Source organism: Martes martes, assembly GCF_963455335.1.
Source record: "Martes martes genome assembly, chromosome: 2".
Taxonomy (NCBI): Eukaryota; Metazoa; Chordata; class Mammalia; order Carnivora; family Mustelidae; genus Martes; species Martes martes.
The window spans coordinates 120,198,103-120,222,489 of record NC_137889.1 but is presented as its reverse complement, the minus strand read 5'-3'; the positions used below and the strand labels follow the sequence as shown (position 1 = coordinate 120,222,489).

The following is a 24,387-nucleotide window of genomic DNA, read 5'->3' as shown; positions in this document are numbered from 1 at the left end:
GGTTTTTTTTTTTTTAAACAACTGGGGCTATTCAATTCATAAAACAGATTGGTTTTAAATCCTACACTTCACATTACATTTTAACACTACTACCCATATATTACAGTTTTAAAATAGGGTTAGATGATACTCTATCAGGAATGGTATAAAATGAGTTTACTTACAAAGTGAGAAGCTCTATTAGACTACAAATAAAGTTCAGTGAACTCTGAAGGTTCTTTTTGCTCTCTAAATTTCTCCTAGTGTACAGAAACCTTAAATGAGTATTTCTCAGAACCATTCACATCATCTGTATCAGAATCACCCAGTGGTGCTTTTACATGTATATTCCTCTGTCTCAAAACTCCCTCCCCCAGAAACAGAATAGAGATCTTTAAGAGGTCCAAAAATTGGACCAACAAATTTTTTTACCAACAAATTAAACACATTAAAGTCACTTAGGTTATACCAGGAAGAGCACCAATTAGCTTAAGATGTGCCCCACAAAGATGCCAAGAAAGAGAACAGAAACAATTTTACAAAGTCTATAGTGTTTTTATTGCTACCTGGTATTCCCCATTGCTAGGAGCAAGAGGACACTCAAAATGACAAGAGATTTAATTTTTAAGCTCCTGTCTCAAACCACTAGCTAAATACTAAATAATTTTACAAGAGCCTATATCAATCCTTTTAAGAAACTAAATATAGTATGGATTTATGTCATATAAATGAGAAGTTTTACAGTATTTTCTTCACCAAACTCAAAGAAAGCTGTGATTCTAGAGACAGCATAGACAGTTCTTATATACTTAATAGACATTCAAGAAAAAAGGCCTTTCTTAAAGGAGATTGAGAAAAGTTTAAATCCTAAAAGAGTATGAGACCTAAAAGAAAACAAGGCAAAGAAATTCAGTAAGCAAATTAAATCTAAGAAATGTACCACCTACAATATGTATTTGGAATAAGAAGATTTAGAAGCAACTACTCTTGAGGGTAAGAATAACTGGCATTATCATATATTACCAGTGGGAATGTGATTTGAAGGGTAACTTAGTAACATTTCTCAAAATTGCAAATGCATACATTTTTGCCTGCAATTCTACTTCCAGAATTCATCTTAGAAATAGATACACTTACACATGTGCAAATAATATAAAAAGGTCATTCACTATAGCATTTTGGTAGCTGAAAAAAATTGGAAGCAATCTAAAATTCCCTCAACCTACAAGTGGTTAAATACATTATGATACCTTTATACAAAGAAATACCATATGAGACACAAATAATAATGAAGAAATTCTTTACCTACCTGACATGGAAATATTTAAAAGATATATTATTAAACAAAAAAAAAACCAAAATGCAGAAAAGTATGAACTGTATTATCTATTCATACAAAATACAAAAAAGAAAAAAGGAAAGAAAAAGAATACGCATTTACTTCTTTAAGTATAAACTATCCTTGGAAAGAAAGACAACAAACTAGGAAAAATGAATGCCACAGAAGAAAAATGGGTGCCTGGGGCACTAGGATAGGAGGGAAACTTTTCACTGAAAACCCTTCTGAATCCTTTGAATTGTAAATCAAGTAATATATTTTCTATACAAAGAAAATAAGCTTAATTAGAAAATAACCAATTTCCTTTTTACAGTTTATTAAAGCCAAACAAAAATAGCATCTTGTATACACATGGAACTGAAAAAAATATTACTTGTAAGAGAAATTCCCAAGAAATGGGTATAAAATATATAAACAACAAAAAAATCAATGGAAAAAAAAAAAACAAAATAGAAATATCAAGGAGGAAGCAAGATGGTGGAGTAGCAGCAGACTGAAATAGCATTAGGTCCCAGGAGTTCAGCTAGTTAGTTACCAAACCATTCTGTACACCTACAAACTCAACAGGAAAAGAAGAGCAGCAATTTTAGGAACAGAAAATCGACCACTTCCGGGAAGGTAGTATGTCCAGGGAAGTGAATCCGAAGCAATGTGAAGATAAATCACGGGGGGAGGGGCTGGCTCCTGCAAGCAGTGGAGCAGTAGAGGAGTGGAGCACAAAATCAGGACTTTTAGAAGTCTGCTCCACTGAGGGATGGCTCCAGAGGCTAAGTGGTGGTGGAGACCTCATGGGTACAGTGTGATCTCAGGACCCATGGGGTCACAGAAAGACCGGGGGTGTCTGAGTGTGGCAGAGCCCCCAAGTATCAGAGCGGGGAAGCCGGCTAAAGAGATGGGAGACAAGGTGGGGACTCTCAGCTCAGGGTTACCTTAAACCCTGATCCAAGGCAGAGTCGGGCCACTGATCTTCAAGCAGGGGCACCACAAGCGGCTGATCTGGAGAGACCCCCTCCCTCCTCCTCTGGAAGGAGCGGCATGCGGGAGCGCGTGGTAGGAATCTGCTGGGTTTGGAGATTCCAAAAGGGAGCTGTGCTCCAGAGATAGAAAGGCTTGGTCACAGGCCGGGTAAGCACAGAGTGCCGCCAGAGACCACGGAGACAGGACGGACTGACTGCTTTTCTCTGAGGGCACACTGAGGAGTGGGGCCCCAAGCTCTTGGCTCCTCCAGACCAGAGACTGGAGGCTGCGATTTTCATTCCCATCCTCCAAAGCTCTACAGAAAGCCTTCAGGGACCAAAAGCTACCAAGAGCAAACCCAAGCAGATCAGTTAGCTTGGCCCCTGGTAAGGGTGGTGCAATTCCGCCTCTGGCAAAGACATTTGAGAATCACTGTAACAGCCCCCCCCCCCAGAAGATCAGCAAGAACATCCAGCCAAGACCAAGTTCACCGATAAACGAGAACTGTGGAACTCCAGGGCTAGGGGAAAGGAACCTATAGAATTCATGGCTTTTTCCCATGATCCTTCAGTCTTGCAAAGTTAAATTTTTTAATTTTTTTTTCTTATTCTATTTTTTTAAATTTTCCTCTTCCTCTTTTAACTTTTTTAAACTATTTTATCTTATCAATATTTTTTTAAAAAAGCTTTTAAAATTTTCATTGTTATAGTCGTATTTTATGCCTTCATTATATTTAACTTTATTTTTTGTATACATATAGGTTTTCTTTCCTTAAAATTCTGGGATATAATTTCTTCTAACAGATCAAAATATACCCTAAATCTAGCTCCAGCCTGATCACATTCTCTCCTTTTTTTTCTTTTTCCAATAAACTTAGCTTATCAATTCCTTTTTTAAAATCTATTTTAATTTTCATCTTTACAGTCATAGTCCATCCCTTCATCATGTTTACCCTTATTTCTATACATACAGGTTTTTCTTTCTTTAAAATTTTGGAAGGTAGTTTCTTCTAAGAGACCAAAATACACCCATAATCAAGTGGGTGGCTCTGTTCTATTCACCAGTCTAATATGTATATATATATTTTTTATAATTTTAACTTTCCCCCCTCCTTTCTTTTCCCCCCAGTTTCAGGTCTCCTCTGATTTGGTTAGCGTATTATTTTTCTGGTGTCTCTGTCACCCTTTTAGTATTTTACTCTCTCATTCATATACTCTTATCTGGATAAAATAACAAGGCAGAAAAACTCACCACAAAAAAAAGAACAAGAGGCAGTACTGATGGCTAGGGACTTAATCAATATGGACACTGGTAGTATGTCAGAACTAGAGTTCAGAATGATGATTCTCAAGGTGCTAGCTGGGCTTGAAAAAGGCAGGCAAGATATTAGAGAATCCCTTTCTGGAGAAATAAAATCCCCTTCTGGAGAAATAAAAGAACTAAAATATAACCCAGTTGAAATCAAAAAAGCTATTAGGGAGGTGCAATCAAAAATGGAGGCCCTTACTGCTGGTATAAATGAGGCAAAAGAGAGAATTAGTGATATAGAAGACTAAATGATTGAGAATAAAGAATTTGAGCAAAAAAGAGACAAACTACCAGACCACAAGGGGAGAATTCGAGAGATAAGAGATAGCACAAGATGAAACAATATTAGAATAAATGGGATCCCAGAAGAAGAAGAGAGAGGGGGGCTGAAGGTATATTGGAGCAAATTATAATAGAGAATTTCCCTAGCATATCAAAGGGAACAAGCATCAAAATCCAGGAGACACAGACAACCCCCCTCAAATCAATAAAAATAGATCCACACCGATCACCTAATAGTAAAACGTCCAAGTCTTAGTGACAAAGAGAAAATCCTAAAAGCAGCTAAGGACAAGAGGTCTGTAACATACAGTGGTAGAAATATTAGACTGATAGCAGACTAATCGACACAGACCTGGCAGGCCAGAAAGGACGGCATGATATACTCAGAGCACTAAAAGAGAAAAATATACTAAAAATATACTAAAAAAATATAGAAATATATAGAAATATATAGAAAAATATATATAGAAATATATAGAAAAATATATAATATATAGAAATAATATATAGAAATATAATATAATATATATTTCTATATATAGAAAAATATATAGAAATATATAGAAAAATATACTAAAAATATACTAAAAAAAAAAAATACTATATCCAGCTAAGCTGTCACTGAAAATAGGAGGAGAGATAAAAAGCTTCCAGGACAAACAAAAATTATAAGAATTTGCAAACACCAAACCACCCCTACAGGAAATATTTAAAGGGGTCCTCTAAGCTAAAAAAGAGCCTAAAAGTAATAGACCAGAGAGGAACAGAGACAATACACAGTAACAGTCAACTTACAGGCAATACAATGGCACTAAATTCATATATTTCAATAGTTACCCTAAATGTAAATGGGCTAAATGTCCCAATCAAGACACAGGGTATCAGAATGGGTAAAAAAAAAAAAACAAAACCCATTGATATGCTGTCTATAAGAAACTCATTTGAGACAGAAAGACACCTCCAGATTGAAAGTGAGGGGATGGAAAAAAATGTACCATGCTAACTGACATCAAAAGAAAAGTGGCAATCCTTTTATCAGTTAAATTAGATTTTAAGCCAAAGACTATAATAAGAGTTGAGGAAGGACACTATATCATACTTAAAGGGACTGTCCAACAAGAGCTAACAATTTTAAATATCCATACCCCTAACATGGGAGCAACCAATTATATAAACCAATTAATAACAAAATCAAAGAAACACATCAACAATAATACAATAATAGTAGGGGACTTAACACTCCCCTCACTGAAATGGACAGATCATCCAAGCAAAAGATTAACAAGGAAATAAAGGTCTTAAATCACACACTGGACCAGATGGACATCACAGATATATTCCGAACATTCCATCCCAAAGCAACAGAATTCTTCTCTAGAGCACATCGAACATGCTCCAGAATAGATCACATCCTCGGTCACAAATCAGCTCTCAACCGGTACCAAAAGACTGGGATCATTCCCTGCATATTTTCAGACCACAATGCTCTGAAGCTAGAACTCAATCACAAGAGGAAAGTTGGAAAGAACTCAAATACATGGAGGCTAAAGAGCATCCTACTAAAGGATGAATGGGTCAACCAGAAAATTAAAGAAGAACTGAAGAAATTCATGGAAACAAATGAAAATGAAAACACAACTATTCAAAATCTGTGGGACACAGCAACAGCAGTCCTGAGAGAAAAGTATATAGCAATACAAGCTTTTCTCAAGAAGCAAGAAAGGTCTCCAGTATACAACCTAAGCCTACACCTAAAGGAGCTGGAATAAGAACAGCAAAGAAAGCTAAACGCAGCAGGAAAAGAGAAATCATAAAGATCAGAGCAGAAATCAATGAAATAGAAACCAAAAGACCAGGAGAACAAATCAACAAAACTAGGAGCTGGTACTTTGAAAGATTTAATAAGATTGATAAACCCCTGGCCAGACTTATCCAAAAGAAAAGAGAAAGGACCCAAATTAATAAAATCATGAATGAAAGAGGAGAGATCATAACCAACACCAAAGAAATACAAACCATTATAAGAACATATTATGAGCAACTATATGCCTGCAAATTTGAAAATCTGGAAGAAATGGATGCACTCCCAGAAACGTATAAACTACCAAAACTGAACCAGGAAAAAACAGAAAATCTTAACAGACCTATACCAGTAAGGAGATTGAAGCAGTCATCAAAAATCTCCAAACAAACAAGAGCCCAGGGCCAGACAGCTTCCTAGGGGAGTTCTACCAAACATTTAAAGAAGAATTAATACCTATTCTCCAGAAACTATCCTAAAAAATAGAAATGAAAGGAAAACTTCCAAACTCATTTTATGAGGCCAACATTACCTTGATCCCAAAACCAGACAAAGACCCCATCAAAAAGGATAATTACAGACCAGTATCCTTCATGAACACGGATGCAAAAATTCTCACCAAAATACTAGCTAATAGGATCCAACAGTACATTAAAAGGATTATTCACCACGACCAAGTGGGATTTATTCCAGGGCTGCAAGGTTGGTTCAACATCCGCAAATCAATCAATGTGATACAATACATTAATAAAAGAACAAGAACCATATGGTACTCTCAATAGATGCTGAAAAAGCATTTACAAAGTACAGCATCCTTTCTTGATCGAAACTTGTCACAGTGTAGGGATAGAGGATACATACCTCAATACCATCAAAGCCATCTATGAAAAACCCACAGCAAATATCATTCTCAATGGGGAAAAACTGAGAGCTTTTCCTCTCAGTTTTCCTAAGGTCAGGAACACAGCAGGGATATCCACTATCACCACTGCTATTCAACATAGTACTATAAGTCCTAGCCTCGGCAATCAGACAACAAAAAGAAATGAAAGGCATCTGAATCAGCAAAGAAGAAGTCAAACTCTCACTCTTTGCAAATGATATGATACTTTATGTGGAAAACCCAAAAGATTCCACTCCAAAACTGCTAGAACTCATCCAGGAATTCAGTAAAGTGTCAGGATATAAAATCAATGCCCAGAAAACAGTTGTATTTCTATATACCAACAGCGAGACAGAGGGGGGAGAAATTAAGGAGTTGATCCCATTTACAATTGCACCCCAAACCATAAGATAACTAGGAATAGACCTTACCAAAGTGGCAAAGAACCCGTACTCAGAAAACTATAAAGTACTCATGAAAGAAATGGAGGAAGACACAAAGAAATGGAAAAACATTCCAGGCTCATGGAATGGAAGAACAAATATTGTGAAAAGGTCTATGCTACCTAAAGCAATCTACACATTTAATGAAATCCCTATCAAAATACCACCAATTTTTTTCAAAAAAATGGAACAAATAATCCTAAAATTTATATGGAATCAGAAAAGACCCCGAATAGACAGAGGAATGTCGAAAAAGAAAGCCAAAGTTGGTAGCATCACAATTCCAGACCTCAAGCTCTATTACAAAGCTGTCATCATCAAGACAGTATGGTACTGGCACAAAAACAGACACATAGATCAAAGGAACAGAATAGAGAGCCCAGAAACAGACCCTCAACTCTATGGTCAACTAATCTTCGACAAAGCAGGAAAGAATGTCCAATGGAAAAAAGTCTCTTCAACAAATGGTGTTGGGAAAATTGGACAGCCGCATGCAGAAGAATGAAACTGGACCATTTCCTTACACCACACACAAAAATAGACTCCAAATGGATGAAAGACCTCAATGTGAGACAGGAATCCATCAAAATCCTTGAGGAGAACACAGGCAGCAACCTCTTTGACTGCAGCCACAGCAAATTCTCCCTAGAAACATTGCCAAAGGCAAGGGAAGCAAGGGCAAAAACAAACTATTGGGACTTCATCAAGATCAAAAGCTTTTGAAAAAAATCAAAAACCAAAAATCAAAAGACAATGGACAGAATGGGAGAAGATATTTGCAAATGACATATCAGATAAAGGGTTAGTATCCAAAATCTGTAAGGAACTTATCAAACTCAACACCCAAAGAACAAATAATCCAATCAAGAAAGGGCAGAGGACAAGAACAGATATTTCTGCAAAGAAGACATCCAAATGGCCAACAAACACACGAAAAAATGCTCAACATCACTCGTCATCAGGGAAATACAAATCAAAACCACAATGAGATACCACCCTACTCCAGTAAGAATGGCTAAAATTAACAAGTCAGGAAATGACAGATGTTGATGAGGATGCGGAGAAAGGGGAACCCTCCTACGCTGTTGGTGGGAATGCAAGCTGGTGCAGCCACTCTGGAAAACAGCATGGAGTTTCCTTAGAAGTTGAAAATAGAGCTACCCTATGACCCAGCAATCGCACTACTGGGTATTTACCCTAAATATACAAAGTACTGATCCGAAGGGGCAGGTGCATCTGAATGTTTATAGCAGCAGTGTCCACAATCCCCAAACCATGGAAAGAACCTAGATGTCCATCAACAGATGAATGGATAAAGAAGAGGTGATATAGATATACAATGAATACTATGCAGCCATCAAAAGAAATGAAATCTTGCCTTTTGCAACAATGTGGATGGAACTAGAGGGTATTATGCTGAAAGAAATAATCAGAGAAATACAATTATCATATGGTTATCTCCAATATGAGGAATTTGAGAGGCAGGGTAGGAGGTTGAGAGGATAGGGAAGGAAAAAAAATGAAACCAGATGGGATCGGGAAGGAGACAAACCATAAGAGACTCTTAATCTCACAAAATAAACTTAGGGTTGCTGGGGATGGGGGGTATGGATAGGGTGGTTGGGTTATGGACATTGGGAGGGTATGCGCTATGGTGAGTGTTGTGAAATGTGTAAGCCCAATGATTCACAGACCTGTACTCCTGGGGCAAATAATACATTGTATGTTAATAAACATAATTTTTAAGAAAAAAGGACTATTGTGTCTTCTGGGATGGTGTCCCAGATGCTACCCCAAATGGTCTTTCAAACAGTGAGCATATTGGGATATCGGGATGCTTGGGTGGCGCTCAGTCAGTTAAATGTCTACTTTTGGCTCAGGTCATGATCCCAGGGTCCTGGGATCAAGTCCCACATTGGGCTCCTTGCTCAGTGGGGATCCTACTTCTGCCTGTGCCTGCTGCTCCCCCTACTTGTGCACTCTCTCTCTCTGACAAATAAATAATACCTTAAAAAAAAACCAAAAATACCACCACCTAAAAACAAAAATATTACCTATCTGAGGATCTCAAGCTTACACAGGCAATTGTTTTCAAAAAGGAATGGCAAGCAAAGAAGAACCAAGTAACAGCAGTATTTAAAGTGTTTCACAGGTGTAAATTAAAGTTTTGTAACACTCAGGGTTTTATGAAAACTATACAAATGAGTCCCCTGTTTACTGACAATGGTTGAAAAACCATTCAACTGTAATTACATAATTCAGTAATACCTCCCACCAAAGAATGAATTACTAGTTCCCATTACTTATCGTGTGTTCAAATTACTGCCTACACATTTGACAACTTAAAAGGTTCCAGATCATAACCAAATGTGTGAAAAGGTAGCTAAAAAACCAAATGGGCATTTAAGACTTTTCTTATTTTAAAGATAATTAAATATAAGCTTTTAGACTTGAGAAGTTCAAGGAAACATCTTTCTCCCAAAGAAAGGGGAAAAATTGAAATATTGTGCAAGCAAATGTGTAAGTTCAAAGTATAATACATCTAACTGGCTAATTTAAAATATTAATTGTCCTCCTCCTGATAAGAAGATAGAAGTCGAATTATACAAAGTATGATCCCAAGTTACTATGAAATGAAAATCTCAATGAAACAATATGGTTTTTTTACCTTAAATAAAGGATCATGTATGCAAAATCTCAATTTATTCTGATTAAGTAAAATATATTTACTTAGTAAGAGAGGCCAGGAGGTAATGAAATCCCACTCACCAACAAGTATACTGCTGATATAAACTGGCTGTATAAAGTGACTCAGCAATGCTCCCTGCACACCAAGCACTTCCCATCTTGTCAATTTGTCACTTGAGGACATACTGCTTACTCTATTAACAACATCTGCAGGACAGTAGACAGTCAAATAAATTTTGCCTTCGACAGCCACATGGAGACTCAGTTCTTCATTGGCTTCAAATGCAGATATAGAATGTGGATTAAGACGCCTAGAAAAAGGAAAAGTTTTTTCCTTTAAAAAACAAAGTATAGGGGCGCCTGGGTGGCTCAGTGGGTTAAAGCCTCTGCCTTCGGCTCAGGTCATGATCCCAGGGTCCTGGGATCAAGCCCCGCATCAGGCTCTCTGCTCAGCGGGGAGCCTGCTTCCTCCTCTCTCTCTGCCTGCCTCTCTGCCTACTTGTGATCTCTCTCTCTGTCAAATAAATAAATAAAAATCTTTAAAAATAAAAAATAAAAATAAATAAAAATAAAAAACAAAGTATACACAATGGAATATTACTCAGCCATAAAAAGAACAAAATCCTGCCATTTGCAATGATATGCAGGGAGCTAGAGCGTATTATGCTAAGTGAAAGTCAGTCAGAGAAAGACAAATACCATATGATTTCACTCATGTGGAATTTAAGAAACAAATGAGAAAAAGGAAAAGCGGGGGGCCAACCAAGAAACAGATTCTTTTAACTATCATCAACACACAGATGGCTTCCAGGGATGGGTGAAACAGGAGACGGGGATTAAGGGGTGCACTTGTGTTGAGCACGGGGTGTTGTACGAAGTGTTAAATCACTATATTGTACACCTGAAACTAATATAACACTGTATGTTAACTAACTGGAATTTAAATTAAAAATTTAAAAAATTAAAAATTAAAAAAATAAAATCTATACATACTTAAGAATTGTTTTCAAACATGTCTAACTTGCCAGTGTACATTTAATTCTAGTAATAAAAACAGATGCAAAACTAAAACAAGTTTGGGATGGAGTAACTTGGTCCCACAAGATAAATACCAAATAGAAATTAACCATATTTACAGCTTCTGGCAAAGATAAATTATTTTTACTGCCTTTATGTCCCTTAAAAATTTTTGTTCCTACAAAAGGTCTTACTGTCTTTCTCTGTATGGAAATTTTTAAAAACTACAAAAAGAATGAAGGAAAAAAACACTGACAATTTGTATTCAAGATTCTTCTCCAATAAAATATGTTAAAAAAAATTAAACGTAAAATCATTTGTCCTGAATTTTTTCTCCAGAAAGACTCCTTGCCTTTGTCTTCAAAGGTGTAACTGGAAAAATCTGTAACAAAATATTAACCATGGTTATCTCTAGATAGTCAGACTTGCTTTCTCCTTTGTGCTTGTCTGTCCTGTTTAAATTTTATGCTGATGCTACTCATTCATCAACATAATGAAGTTTTAGCTACAGATTGACCAGAAAAACAAACAGAATTTCTTAGCTCCTGCGTTAGTATGTGATAGTGCACAAATCTATGCTTTCCTAACATTTATGAAGTCTTAAAACTTGACAGAAAAAAAAATTTCAACAGCATGGAAAGAAAGTGGTAAAATACATGGAATATTTAAGTAGTAGTAATAGATCAGATTGAGTGGAGGGGAGGAGTGGAGAAGTAGTAACAGATCAGATTAGATTGAGTGGCCCTCTATCAGGCCACAAATAACACCTCAAGCCAGAAAGAGAATTCAGATAGATATGAATTTCCATGTTCTATTGCTCTAGGGATTCAGAATATATGATATAGCCATTCTGATTGCTTTCACTTTTTTAAAAGATTTTATTTATTTATTTGACAGAGACACACAGAGCGAGAGCAGGAACACAAACAGGGGGAGTAGGGGAGGGAGAAGCAGGATCCCCGCGGAGCAGGGAGCCCAGTGTGGGGCTCGATGTGGGGCTTGGTGTGGGGCTCGATCCCAGGACCCTGGGATCATGACCTGAGCTGAAGGCAGACACTTAACGACTGAGCCACTCAGGCACCCCTCCTGACTGATTTTAAAAACAACTCCCATGATACTTACAATTGTGACTTAATCTGGGCTGACCCTTTAGGCAACTGGTTCATATAGAGATAAATGTTGATAATCTGTTTCAGAGTGAGTAGATTAGAAGCTGGTTCTGTACAAAATATTGATTTTTCCATCATAGCAGGATTTTTGCTGTAGAAGAGTAGAAGTTGTCTATAAAAGTACCTAAAATTAAAAGGTTATAACTTTATCAAGTCATAAAATTTTAAAGTAATTTATCTTAAGCGTCATATTCATAAGTGTTGTGAGCAATGTCCCTCCCTGTGTAGAAAGTGATAAGAACTCCTAAAATAACCTGAGCCTTATTTAATGAAGAGTTAAGTCCTGTAAGAGATCCTCAACTGGAGCCCAGTCTGACATGTGACCTGCTTAAAAGCACCACTCCTTGACTACCACTCCACTCATTTCACATTTGGGTCCTCAAGTGTCATATCCCCATTTCTCTACTGACCCCGCTCTTTGTTCTCAGATAGTTCTGCTCTCAGGCTCCTACCTGAAGTGTCAAAATTCTGCCTTGCTTCTATTTTTCCTTCCCCACAAAAACAAACAAACAACAACTGTGTTTCCTGCTCTTTAGTGGTTTTAAAGACGAAAACATAGAAATACAGGAACAATACAATGAAGACCGTAAGTTATACTAAAAAGTGAAACAAGTCTCCTGAAAAATTTATACTAATCAAATCAAGGGACAAATACTATTTTGCTTATTAAATAAAAAACATGATTTTAGTCCTTTCATCAGAAATAAGAAGAAAATTCAGCACAAGCATATAATAGGGCCAAGCATGGGAAGAAATAAACGTAAAAGAGGTAATCTTAAAGAGGTCAAATAATTCAGTAAGCACCAACGAGGATTAAAAGACAATGACTTGCATTACCTTCATGGATTTCCTCAAAACCTTCCTTTTAAGATTAGAGGATTCTTTCCTTAGAGACGTGTACTTAAAGTTTTTCAGACAAAATAATGTTTAACTTTGTTTTAAAATACTCTACCAAAGAAAATAGCACCATCAAAAAGTGTGGATGCATAGGTTAAATAAGAACAGCAGAATGCTGATAACTGGATATGATCATTGGATACTGGTATCAGAATGCTGATAACTGAATGGCAGAATTCACTATCCTTTTCTTACTTATGTTTGAAAATATCTATAAAAAAGTTTTTATAAAATGTAAGCTCAATGCCTTAGCAGAACCAAAATCTGGTGGATCCTGGAGAAAATTACAGTTTTCTCACTTTTCATATAAACAGACTTCTAAGGACTAACATTCCTGGCTTCTCTCTCCCACCTGCTATTCATTCCTTTTGTAAGGAGCAGAGTAACTACTGAAGAATTTGGGAAAAGAAACGAGGTATGCTCATCTCAGCCCTTTTCTCCCTCTTTGAGATCTGCCAGGCTGTATAAACTTACAGTTATAAAACAAGTCAGGAGGATAAAAAATATAGCACAGGGAGTATAGTCAATAATACTGTAATAACATCATATGGTGACAGAAGGTGACTACATTTATCATGGTGGTGAATGTGGTAAGTGTTGAACATAAACATGTTTAACATTGTATGTCAACTATGTATCAGTTAAAAAAAATACTGTATCTACGTTCTGCTATATGGTAAACTTTGCATAGACCTTATGAAGGGAAACTTACCGGCTTCAGGTGATATCTTTGGATAACTATGACTAACTTGGGCACGGGGTGATATTACCAAGTCGACTTGGTCCAGATAGAAAGCTGTATATTCCAATTACTTTGATAAAAAAGACGATATGTTTTTAAAAAAGCTGTAGAACTCTTGAAACTGAGTTCATAAGGTCTTGATAATAGAAGCCACTAAAATCCACCAATTACAGACACTGTAGTTACTGTAAGATTTTTTAAAATGACATGGAAATAATCAAATGACTTGGATAAGTAAGAACAGTCATATCCATGGCTTAATGATCAGTAAAATTCCATTTGTAAATAAAGACACTGTTATGTGGTTACTTTTGACTGAAAGCATTAACATTTGGTGGCATTAAATATGTGTCACCTTACCTAAGGAGAGACCTTCTTGCTGTAACAACAGCATGAGTGTCATGCAACACTCTTCCATTTGGCTTAATGCACTGGCTGTAATTGTATTCACCTGTGCCTACAGCTACAACTTCATGCTGTCCAGCTGAAAGGAAAAGGTTAACAGTAGCAGGTTATTTTGACCTCCCTCTTTCATATGTTTAACCTCTACCTTACCATTTTAAAGTTACTTATATTGACCAAAAAATGGAAAAATTTCACAGTTTCAAATAAGAGTTTGAGTGTCTTCTAGGAAACAGCATTTTCAATACTTCAATAATATTTCAATTAAAAAGACATTTTATAATAGTTCTTCTAAAATTTTACCACAATCAATAGAATCATTAGATATCCTTAGTTTTCAAAGATGCATGTATTTCTTCTTCATCTAGATATGTTTGGCTTACTAGAGACTTCATTTGCTATTTTACTTTTGCAAATTAAGTTATCTACAGCGGCTCTATTTTTTTTCTTAATCCACTCAAATTCTCTACAAATCATAGTTTCCCTGTTCTACTGACACTGCTTTTTAAAAGACCTTTTATTTATTTGAGAGACTGTGCATGTGAATGAACAGCGGGGGAGGAACAGAGGGAAAGGGAGGAACAGAATCCCCACTGACAGAGAGCCTGACCCAGAGCTCAATCCAAGGACCTCAAGATCATGACCTGAGCAGAAGTCAGATGCTTAACTCAGTCCTCCAGGCACCCCTGAAACCGTTTTAAAGAAAAAAGCACCTTATTCTTTTTCTAACAGTTTTGCTCCATTTGCTTTCTGCTGAATGAGTTTCCTTATATAATTCTTTTTTCCTTTCACATCCTAAGTATAAGACCTTTCTATAGCATAGTCACTAAGCTCATTGCTCTTTTTTCTCTGGAATATTCTCCTCTTGCTTTTTCTTTTACATCTGTGATGATTTCAGAAAGTCTCTTAGACTTTCAGATAAAGTTCAGTTTCAGGGGTGCATGGGTGGCTCAGTCAGTTGTGTCAGGACTCTTGACTTTGGCTCAGGACATGATCTCAGTCAGGGTCCTGAGCTGGAGCCCCACAAGACGATGCCCTGAGTCGGGAGGTTCAGCAGGGAGTCTGCTTGAGATTCTCTCTCTCCCTCTCCCTCTGCCTCTCCTCCAGCTCACATGCTCGCACACTCTCTTTAAAACAAATAAATCTTTAAAAAAAGAAAAAAGTGTCATATTTGCAAATACCTGAAGGACTTTCATTAATTTGACAAAAACTGTTGAGGTCCTATGAAGTTCTAGGCACTAAAGCAGATGCTAGGAATGTTGAGCAAGACATGCCCTCATTAAGCTTCTAATAGGAAAGACAGAAAAAGACTAAACAAACCACAAACTGTGATACATGCTTTAAAGGAAAAAAATATGGGGCCAATGTAAAGAATAATGGGGGGGGGAGAAGATTACCTATGCAAACTAGTTGCAGAATCTCTCCTTATGAAACTGAAATTTAAGTTTCAGTATGAGGAGCGAGCAGCATGAATGAGGTAAAGGGGATTGCGTTGCGGTCAAAAGAAAAAGCTTGTGCAGACCTTGGGCAGAGGGAGACCAGTATAGCTGCTCCAGTAAAGAGTGAAAGGAATGGCATAAGATGAGGTTAGAGAATAAAGCATCATAAACCATGCTAAGGAGTCTGTGGTTTTACCCAAGAGCTATGGTGAAGCTACTGAAGGTAAGAGAGTGAAAACAATATTGGGTTATATTTTAAGATCACTTCTTTATGTGGAGAATGTGGAGAATGCTGTAAGTCCAAGAAGCTGAAGACATAATGACTTAAGATTTGAATAATGAAGCGTGGTTGGAAAAGAATAATCAGGTCTGAGAACCTGGAGACATAATAGAACTTAGAGATAAACTGTAGAGTACTAGGGAAAGGACTTAGCCTTTTAGTCTGAGCAAATGAGAAAATGCCATTTATTCAGATGGAGAAAGCTGGAGGAGGAGTAAAATTAGATGGGAAAAATATAAAGTTCCATTATCACAAACAAAGTGGCTCCAGTAAGGAGAGGATGGTGATGGTAAAAGGGAATTATACTGTGTCAGTGTAAGTTCTGAAATGGTGATGTAAAACTCTGAGTTACAAATAGAAACTCAGTTCCTACTTCAACTCTGTAACTCGACCTGACGTGTTTCAGAGAGATACTAGTTGGATAATGCAAGAAAAAGAGGGGAAAACCAAAAGAAGAAATTCAAGATACGATAGGGAATAGAACCAAAATTTAAATGAAGTGATTAGCTTTAAGAGGAAAAATCCTTCCTCCACTCACAGTGGAGAAGATGAGCACAAATGCAAGGAATTACATAGATTTGGTGGTAGAGAACAGAAAGAAGTTTGGATTTGATAGTTTCTTACAGACACAATTAAAAATTATGAAACATGGCCATTAGCTGAAAGCAAGATGGAAGAGAGGATGTAGAATATTTGAGGACAAAGAAAAGTATGAAATGGACATTTCAGAGAATGTGTGAGCAACCCTACTGGAGACACAGGCTGGTTGGGCACTGAGGAATACCCATCTGAGGTTCCTAATACATTTTAAGTATGTACTAATTATCTGAGTTACTCCAGGAACACGTACTTAACCTTACTCAGTCTTTTCCTACCCCACATTCACAACTGTATTTCCAAAACCAGATTTATTACTCTCATCCATGCTATTCACACTTCACATCAGCTTTCAGATGTATATATGGAAGCACCACTGTACCGTGTAAACTTGAAATGTTATGTTTTATTCATCCCACTTCATCTATCATTTGTTGTCACATTCATCTTATCACATCAATTTCTAAAAAAATATTTTCTTTCCCTGTTCATTTCTATCTCAACTCTAACGTAAGCAGCTGCATCACAGTCACCTAAATTATGATTCTTTAATTCAGCCCCAATCCTTGTAGTATTTAAAAAAAAAACTGTTGGCAAATATTGCTTAAACATAAACTTATTTTAATCATTACATATGTAATTTAAGCTTTTCCTAAATGCCAAGTACTGTGTCAAGTATTTATATTATCACATCTAATCCTAGTAACTTCATTAAGTAAAGATTATTTCTACTTTTAAAAAATTAGAAGAAAACTGAAGGAGAGAATTATATATCATGCTCAAAGTCATTTAAGTAGCAGAGCTAAGTCTCGTGCCATTCCCAACAATTAGAATCAATCCCTGACCAAAAATCTTTCACCATTACTATCTTTCTCATTAAACCCAACTTCTGACTGGATTTTAAATGACTCCATAATTCAGTAAATCCTATCAACCTAAGTATATTATGTATTACTTTATACACACACACACACACACACACACACATATATATACATACACACACACACATATATATACACACATACGTATACACACATATATGTATGGACTACTTATATATATTTCTGCACTAGTAATAAACTTATTGTTCTATAAACAATTGTCACTGTTCTCATTGTTGCTTTCTTCTTTCTCTCTCTCCTCTATTTCTCTCTTTCCTCCATATATTCAAGTCTTATTAACTTAAAGTTAAAACTTAAAGTTTCAGTATCCAAATATTTTAACTCTGTCAGCTCTCAACTGTCTATGAATTCTCATACATTTTTGGAGATATATATACACTTTAACTCTAAAAGCCTTTGTATTTAAAGATCCACACCCATTAGAAAAGGCCACTTCAAATCAATCAAAGCAACACCATTGTAAAAATGGCCAAAGACAGTCAGTTAAAACACTACTATATACAGCTCAAATGATTAGGATATTTAATACTTTTTCCACAAGGCCAAATACTTGGACTTACCTCTTTCAATTATAAAAGCAGCCAATGAATTGCTACATTTCAGATATTCTGAATGATTGGAAATTAGTTGATTAAACGTTTCTTTAACAACCTGTGAAATCTTTGCATACTGAATATGTCTCCCTTCTGGAAAAAAAAATCAAATGGAATATGAATTTGAAGAACACACTGCTTTCTCCCAGAGGCCTCTATTATTCCTATTATAACACTGCAATTGAGTGACTTTGTTATTTATAGGTAAGGGAGTAAATTATAATTTATGTCATGATTGATATTTTAAAGCATTCAATTCTATAAAACCACATTATTGAGCTTTATGGAAAACTCCTTGTAAAAAATTCTTAATATTACATATCAAAGAATTACTGATATTTATGAAATATTCAAAAGTCCTACAAGACACAAGTCATTATTCTTTGAATAAGATGCTCCCATATTGCCAACCAACATCTCACTGAATGCCAGTAGTCTTCCCTCAACACTGTGATAATTAAAATACACTCCTTAGTATTTGCCCCACTAAGAACTACTGCAAAGCACTAAGCACTTAGACCCTTGATATAGTCCATGTTCCTACTAAAAAAGTCCTAAACTTTGAAAGGGGATAAAGATAGTTTTAAGTAACTAGGATCACTAGAGGACAGTTTATAACCAAGAATATACATCGAAGTTACCCATGCATTTTTTTTTGTAAAACATAACAGAGCTTAAAATTAAGATTCTGGATAGGGCCCTGGCCATTTGTTGCTTTGGTATCCCTACTGAAGAACCACTGTTTTGGAGAATGAGAGGTTGCAGAATGACCTAATACAGTGTTTCTCCAAGTTTATTTGTAAGCCACTGATAGTTCCTGGTGTTTCATGAGATTGCTCAGTAGTGTATCAAGTGGCTTGCAGTCGATTTCAAATTTTTAGAGTAAAAAAAGCAATGAAACAACTTTGCTGTCATGCATTATATATGAAATGAACACAATTTTCACAGAAATTCTTTCTACCTGCTTAATAATTATTACGTTAAAAAAAAGCACACAAATGATAAAAGTATCATGTTGGCAATCTCAGCTAACATTCTGCTAACAGGACACAATACATTTCAGTTAGGCCATTTACATATTTTTGTTTATATCTGTTAAACTTTAATTTTTCTCTTAATATTGTTAATACTATCTTCTTACCAAAAACAAATTCACATTATCAAGAAGAATGTGAACAATCACAAAATTACTAAATGAAGCTCTGAGAGAAAAAAGAATGAAGTAATAGTTATATTCTTCTATCTCCTCACAAAACATATAATGTGGAGGTGCCAATTATTACCGTAATTGCATGCTAGCATATATTTCACTAAAACTGATATTGACAAAAGCATCATTGTGTGGTGTACAAATTAGTTTTTAGTCCTTATGTAGTAAAAATATGAGAAGTACTCACAACTTGTCTCTGCGTATCACCAAAAACTCATGATACAGAAGAAGCAGTATCCATCTAATGATATTTAACTTTTTAAAAAAATATTTTAATCTATTTTTTAAAGATTTTATTTTACTTACTTGAGAGAGAGAGCTCGCATGCAAGCGAAAGAGAAAGAGCATGAGCATAGGGAGTGGCAGAGGAGAGAGAGAAGCAGACTCCCTGCCAAAAAAAAAAAAAAAAAAAGCCTGATGTGGGGCTCCATCCCAGGACCCTGAGATCATGACCTGAGCTAAAGGCAGATGCTTAAGCGATGAGCCACCCAGGTGCCCCAAGATTTTATTTATTTGAGAGAGACACAGAGAGAGAAAGAGGGCACAAGATGGGGGAGGGTCAGAGGGAAAAGCAGACTTCCTGCTGAGTGGGGAACCTGATGCAGGGCTCCATCTTGAGACTCCAGGATCATGACCCGAGCCAACTGCAGAAGCTTAACTCACTGAGCCACCCAGGCACCCCAAATTTAGCTTTTTAAAAAAACTGAAACAGCAATATAAAAATATACATTCAGAAGCTGCATCACCAAATGCAGGCAATGTTACCAGTTTCTAATAGAAATTTTGAGAATCTATAAATATGTATCACTTCAAAAAACAAAAAATGGGACATGTTGAAATGCACTTTTTGCATTTACTTGGTCTTGAACATCAGTCAAGGGTAGACATTAGTATTACCTTATCCTTCTTAATGGGTCCATAGAATGAATGAACTGTAATTTGTTTGATCATATCATATAGAGTTAGCAAGTACTGCATTATGATATAGAGTAGAAAAACACACATTATGATATAGAGTAGAAAAAAACTGTGATTAGTATAGAACAAGAATTGTGTATGGGACAAAACAAAAAAAAAATGTTCTGCTACACATTAAAAGGTTGTACCTAAATAACATAAAGCACATTTGGGACTTAACAACAAACCAGTATACCTCTTGATCTTAATTCAGTGTTGAAGGTAAATAATATTGTGAATATAACCAAGTCTCAGTTACTAGATGTAGCTCTTCTAAAAAACAGAAAATGCAATACCATTTTCCTTATACATGTATATGTGTAATGTACCATTAAGGAAATAAAATGTTCTCCCAAATTACTGAAAATGAAAGATAAGATAAAAATATGACATGCATAATGCCATTTAACATTTCTTTAATTTCGAGTAGCTAATTTCAAGTGATCTTCAGTATCATGAGTAACCTAAACCTATCTTCAGAGTCAAAATACCACTCTTTAAAAATTTGTATTTATTTATTTGTTTATTCACTTAATTTTTAGAGAAGGGGCAAGAAGTGCAAAGAGAGGCAGAATCTTAAGCAGGTTCCACAGCCAGCATAGAGCCCAATGCCGATCTCCATCTCACAACCTGGAGATCATGACCTGAGCTGAAATCAAGAGTCGAAGCTATGGACTGAGCCAAGCAGGCACCCCAAAATATCATTATTTTTAATGAAATATGGCCCAGTTAGAAATAGGACAATGCAGACAGGCTGTGAAATAGTGATACACTCTATAAATGGTCCAACCAGGATCTGTTTTGGAAATTACTGTGGGCCTCAAATCTTTTTTCTCCAAAGGCAACAACATTTAACTCCTGTGTTTACCCATAAGCTGGAAGGATGAGGTTAGCTCTACATGTTCTGACAACTTGACTCCTGTCTGAGCCTACTAAACGTGGCTCTAATCATGTATTTCCTTAAACATAATGTTAACCACATTTTCTTCTTCACAGATTTATCTGTTTTCTCAGGGTAATATTAAACTATATTGTCAGTCACTGATCAGAGTTTTTATCCCACTATTCATTAAAGTTGCCCACAGAGGCTGAAAAGACAGACTAGGGCCCTCTCCCATGTTAAGGGATGATTATTACTAGATTCACCTCACACTTCCCTTCTTTTCTTCAATTCTTAGGACTGTTAGATCAAATTACTATACTAAACTTTGGTAAATTTTGCCATTTGAATAGGCCTATTTTCCCTGGTCTGGTCCTTTTACTCCAAACAAGCTCAGTCTTTCTCTGTTTTAGAAAGGTAATGTAAATTTAAAAAGACAATGTACAAACCAAGTCTGAATAGGCATAAAGTTTATTTTTAAATCCTAATCTCCAGGAGCACCTGGGTGGCTCAGTGCGTTAAAGCCTCTGCCTTTGGCTCGGGTCCTGGGATCGAGACCTGCACTGGGTGCTCTCGTGGCGGGGGGCAGAGCCCCCCTCCTCCGCCTACCCGTGATCTCTGTCTGTCCAATAAATGAGTAAAATCTTTGAAAATAAACAAATAAATAAATCCTAATCTCCAGATTTAGAAGAAAAAGAAAGGCTCATTTTCATTTTAATTCTATAAGCACTCTAAACTTTGAAGTCTGAAGTGTTAACCACTATGTAAACAATGGAGAAATAATTTCCTGACTTTCAGAGGATTCATAATCTGACAGGAAATGGATACAACTACAACACATGTCGAATATGACAAAGTAATATAAAAAAAGGTTACTATTTAGGATGCATCTACTGGCACTGATTTAAATATTCCACATATATGAATTCATTTAATTCTCATAATTACCCAATGAGGTAATTATTGTTATGGCCATTTTATAGATGGAAAAATTAATGTGCATGGAGAAGTAGCTGATTGTAGATGATACAATTAGTAACTGCAATGGTAGTTGTAGTTTTCTTGGGCTTGAGTGATAAATAATTGCCATTAAAAGTAAATAGATTATTTATTTATTTATTTATTAAAGATTTTATTTATTTGACAGAGATCACAAGTAGGCAGAGAGGCAGGCAGAGAGAGAGGGGGGAAGCAGGCTCCCTACTGAGCAGAGCACCCAATGAGGGGCTCAATCCCAGGACCCTGAGATCATGACCTGAACCAAAGGCAGAGGCTTAACCCACTGAGCCACCCAGGCGCACAAGTAAATAGATTATTTAAAATGAATGTCCCAACCATTAACCACCAGAAAGCCATTGTTTTTCATTAATGACAAGCCTACCAAAGCAAAACATTCTCAAAAGAGCAGCTATATGAAACTGATGAACCACCTCCTTATAGAAAAATAGCCATTTCTTCAATTTTTCCTCTCCCCTCCTTATTTCTTTTTTAACAGAATACAGAAGGAAAATCTCCTCCTTGTAGAAGTGTGACAGGTTTGAATGATAAAATACTAATGTATATGTTAATACATAAAGCATATTTTGATTATATGTTTAATTTTTTTACTTGGTTACTCTTCTAGAAAAGAAGATCATAAAGGACTTTCCTACCATAATGTACTTTTGAGACATATACTGGTTCGGGTGAAACAACAGGTTCTGCAGGGATAGGAGGAGGACCTGTAAATGAAAAAAACAAAACAAAACAAAACATAAAGAAACATGAAACTTCAATGTTCCAAAGAGCAGGTACCTAACTATTCCATAATAAACAGCAATCTTAAAATGATTATTTTTTCTGTATAGTTCTGCCAACTCTAGGCCACCAAATATTCATTAGCTCAGTCTTGATAAATGTCTTACCTATAATGAAATTATACACACACAGCTCTGGATTTCCTTATCTTATGCTGCTATACAGTTTGCGTTGTCACAGATGCCATATTTCAAAGAGTTAAGAATGAAACCTTGTTTCAGATGCTCACGAACAATTTTCTATTTATACTACTATGCAAAATATTTAAAATTAATATCCCATCACAATTTAGTAAGTAAAAGTTACCATTTTTCCTAAGGGGATACTACATTCAAAGTTTTCAAAGCTTTTAGTCTCATTCTTTGCAATGGCTTTCCAATTTGGATCCTGACATGGGGAATCCAGGAAAAACAAACAAACAAAAAAGAACATGACATTAAACGAAAGAAACAACAACAAAAAAGATCAGAAAAGATTAAAAGAAGAGTTTCCAGGAGCAAAAGTTCAACTAAATTAATTAGTATCTCTCAAGAATCATTCATAAGAACAAAGGAAGCAAACAATACTGCTACTCAGGACTTAATTTTGAGTAAGACAAAATACTGACTGAACATATCAAAATCAGCAAGGAAAGACTGGCAATGTCATCTTGCAGTTTACATTAGTTAAGCAAAGGCTAGTAACTAGAGTTAGATATATACACTCTGGACTTTAACTAAGCAGAGTTTTAAAAACTCAGAGAAAGATGGATTTTTTCCATTTACTCAGGACAGTTGGGCTCAGGTAGAATGAAAACCAAATATATTAAATCCTGTTCTTCAAGAACAAATAATTTCAATAAAAAATGGGACTGCACCAGTTGGCCTGCATTTTAAAGCACCATGTTCAAATAGGCAAAATAATCTTGAAAAAGAACAATATTAGAGGACTCATGCTTCCTATTTTAAAACTTAAAACAAAGTGATAATAAATCAAAACAGTATGGTAATGGCATAAAGATAGACACACAGATTGATGGGATAGAGAACCCAGAAATAAATTCTCACATATTTTCTCAAATGATTCTTGACAAGGGGTCCAGTATCAAAAGGGGAAAGGGCAGGCTCTTCAATAAATGCTGCTGCAAAAACTGGATAGCCACATGCAAAAGACTGAAGATGGACCACCACCTAACCCCATATACAAAAATTAACTCAACATGCATCAAAGACGCAAACATAAGGGTAAAAACTATAAAACTCTTAGAAGAAAATCTAAGAGAAAAGTTTAAGGATGACACTGAATTTGGCAATAACTATATAGATAGGACACTAAAAGTATAGGCAACAAAAGAAAAAGTTGGGACTTCATCAAAATTAAATACTTTTATGAATCAAAAACCACTATTAACAGAGTAAAACTGCAAATCACAAAGAGAGAGAAAATACTTGCATGTCACGTACCTGATAAGGGATCGATATCCAGAATATATAGTAGTCTTTCCCTATCGAGGGGATTGGTTCCACTACAGATAATACAAAACCCTAAACATGCTATGTTTCCAATACATATGTCTTTATGATAGTTTAATGTATAAGTTGGGCACAATAAGAGATGAACAATAGAACATATATACTGTAATAAAAACATGAACATAGTCTCTCTCTCTCTCTCTCTCTCTCTCAAAATATCTTATATTGTACTCACCCATCTTGTAATGATGGGGTATTTTAAAATGTAATGAGATGAAGTGAGGTGAATGGCGTAGGCATTGTGACATAGCATTAGGCTACTACTGACCTTCTGATATGTCAGAAGGAGGATCATCTGCTTCCAGACCATA

At 35.9% G+C, this 24,387-nt stretch overlaps 1 protein-coding gene across 2 annotated transcripts in view; it reads right to left on the bottom strand.

Annotated features, from left to right (window-relative positions):
• ADAD1 (adenosine deaminase domain containing 1) overlaps positions 1–24,387 on the bottom strand; it is a gene marked incomplete at both ends in the record, with an annotated part of 57,666 nt that overhangs the window by 24,722 nt on the left and 8,557 nt on the right. Inside the window, 5 exons of one of the 2 annotated variants that reach the window (XM_080797001.1) lie at positions 9,762–9,991; positions 11,820–11,990; positions 13,866–13,989; positions 17,689–17,814; positions 22,421–22,489. In XM_080797001.1, coding sequence (XP_080653127.1) covers positions 9,762–9,991; positions 11,820–11,990; positions 13,866–13,989; positions 17,689–17,814; positions 22,421–22,489 — 720 coding nt within the window. The remainder of the gene's footprint in view (positions 1–9,761; positions 9,992–11,819; positions 11,991–13,865; positions 13,990–17,688; positions 17,815–22,420; positions 22,490–24,387) is intronic. The other variant, XM_080797002.1, reaches the window with a different exon arrangement.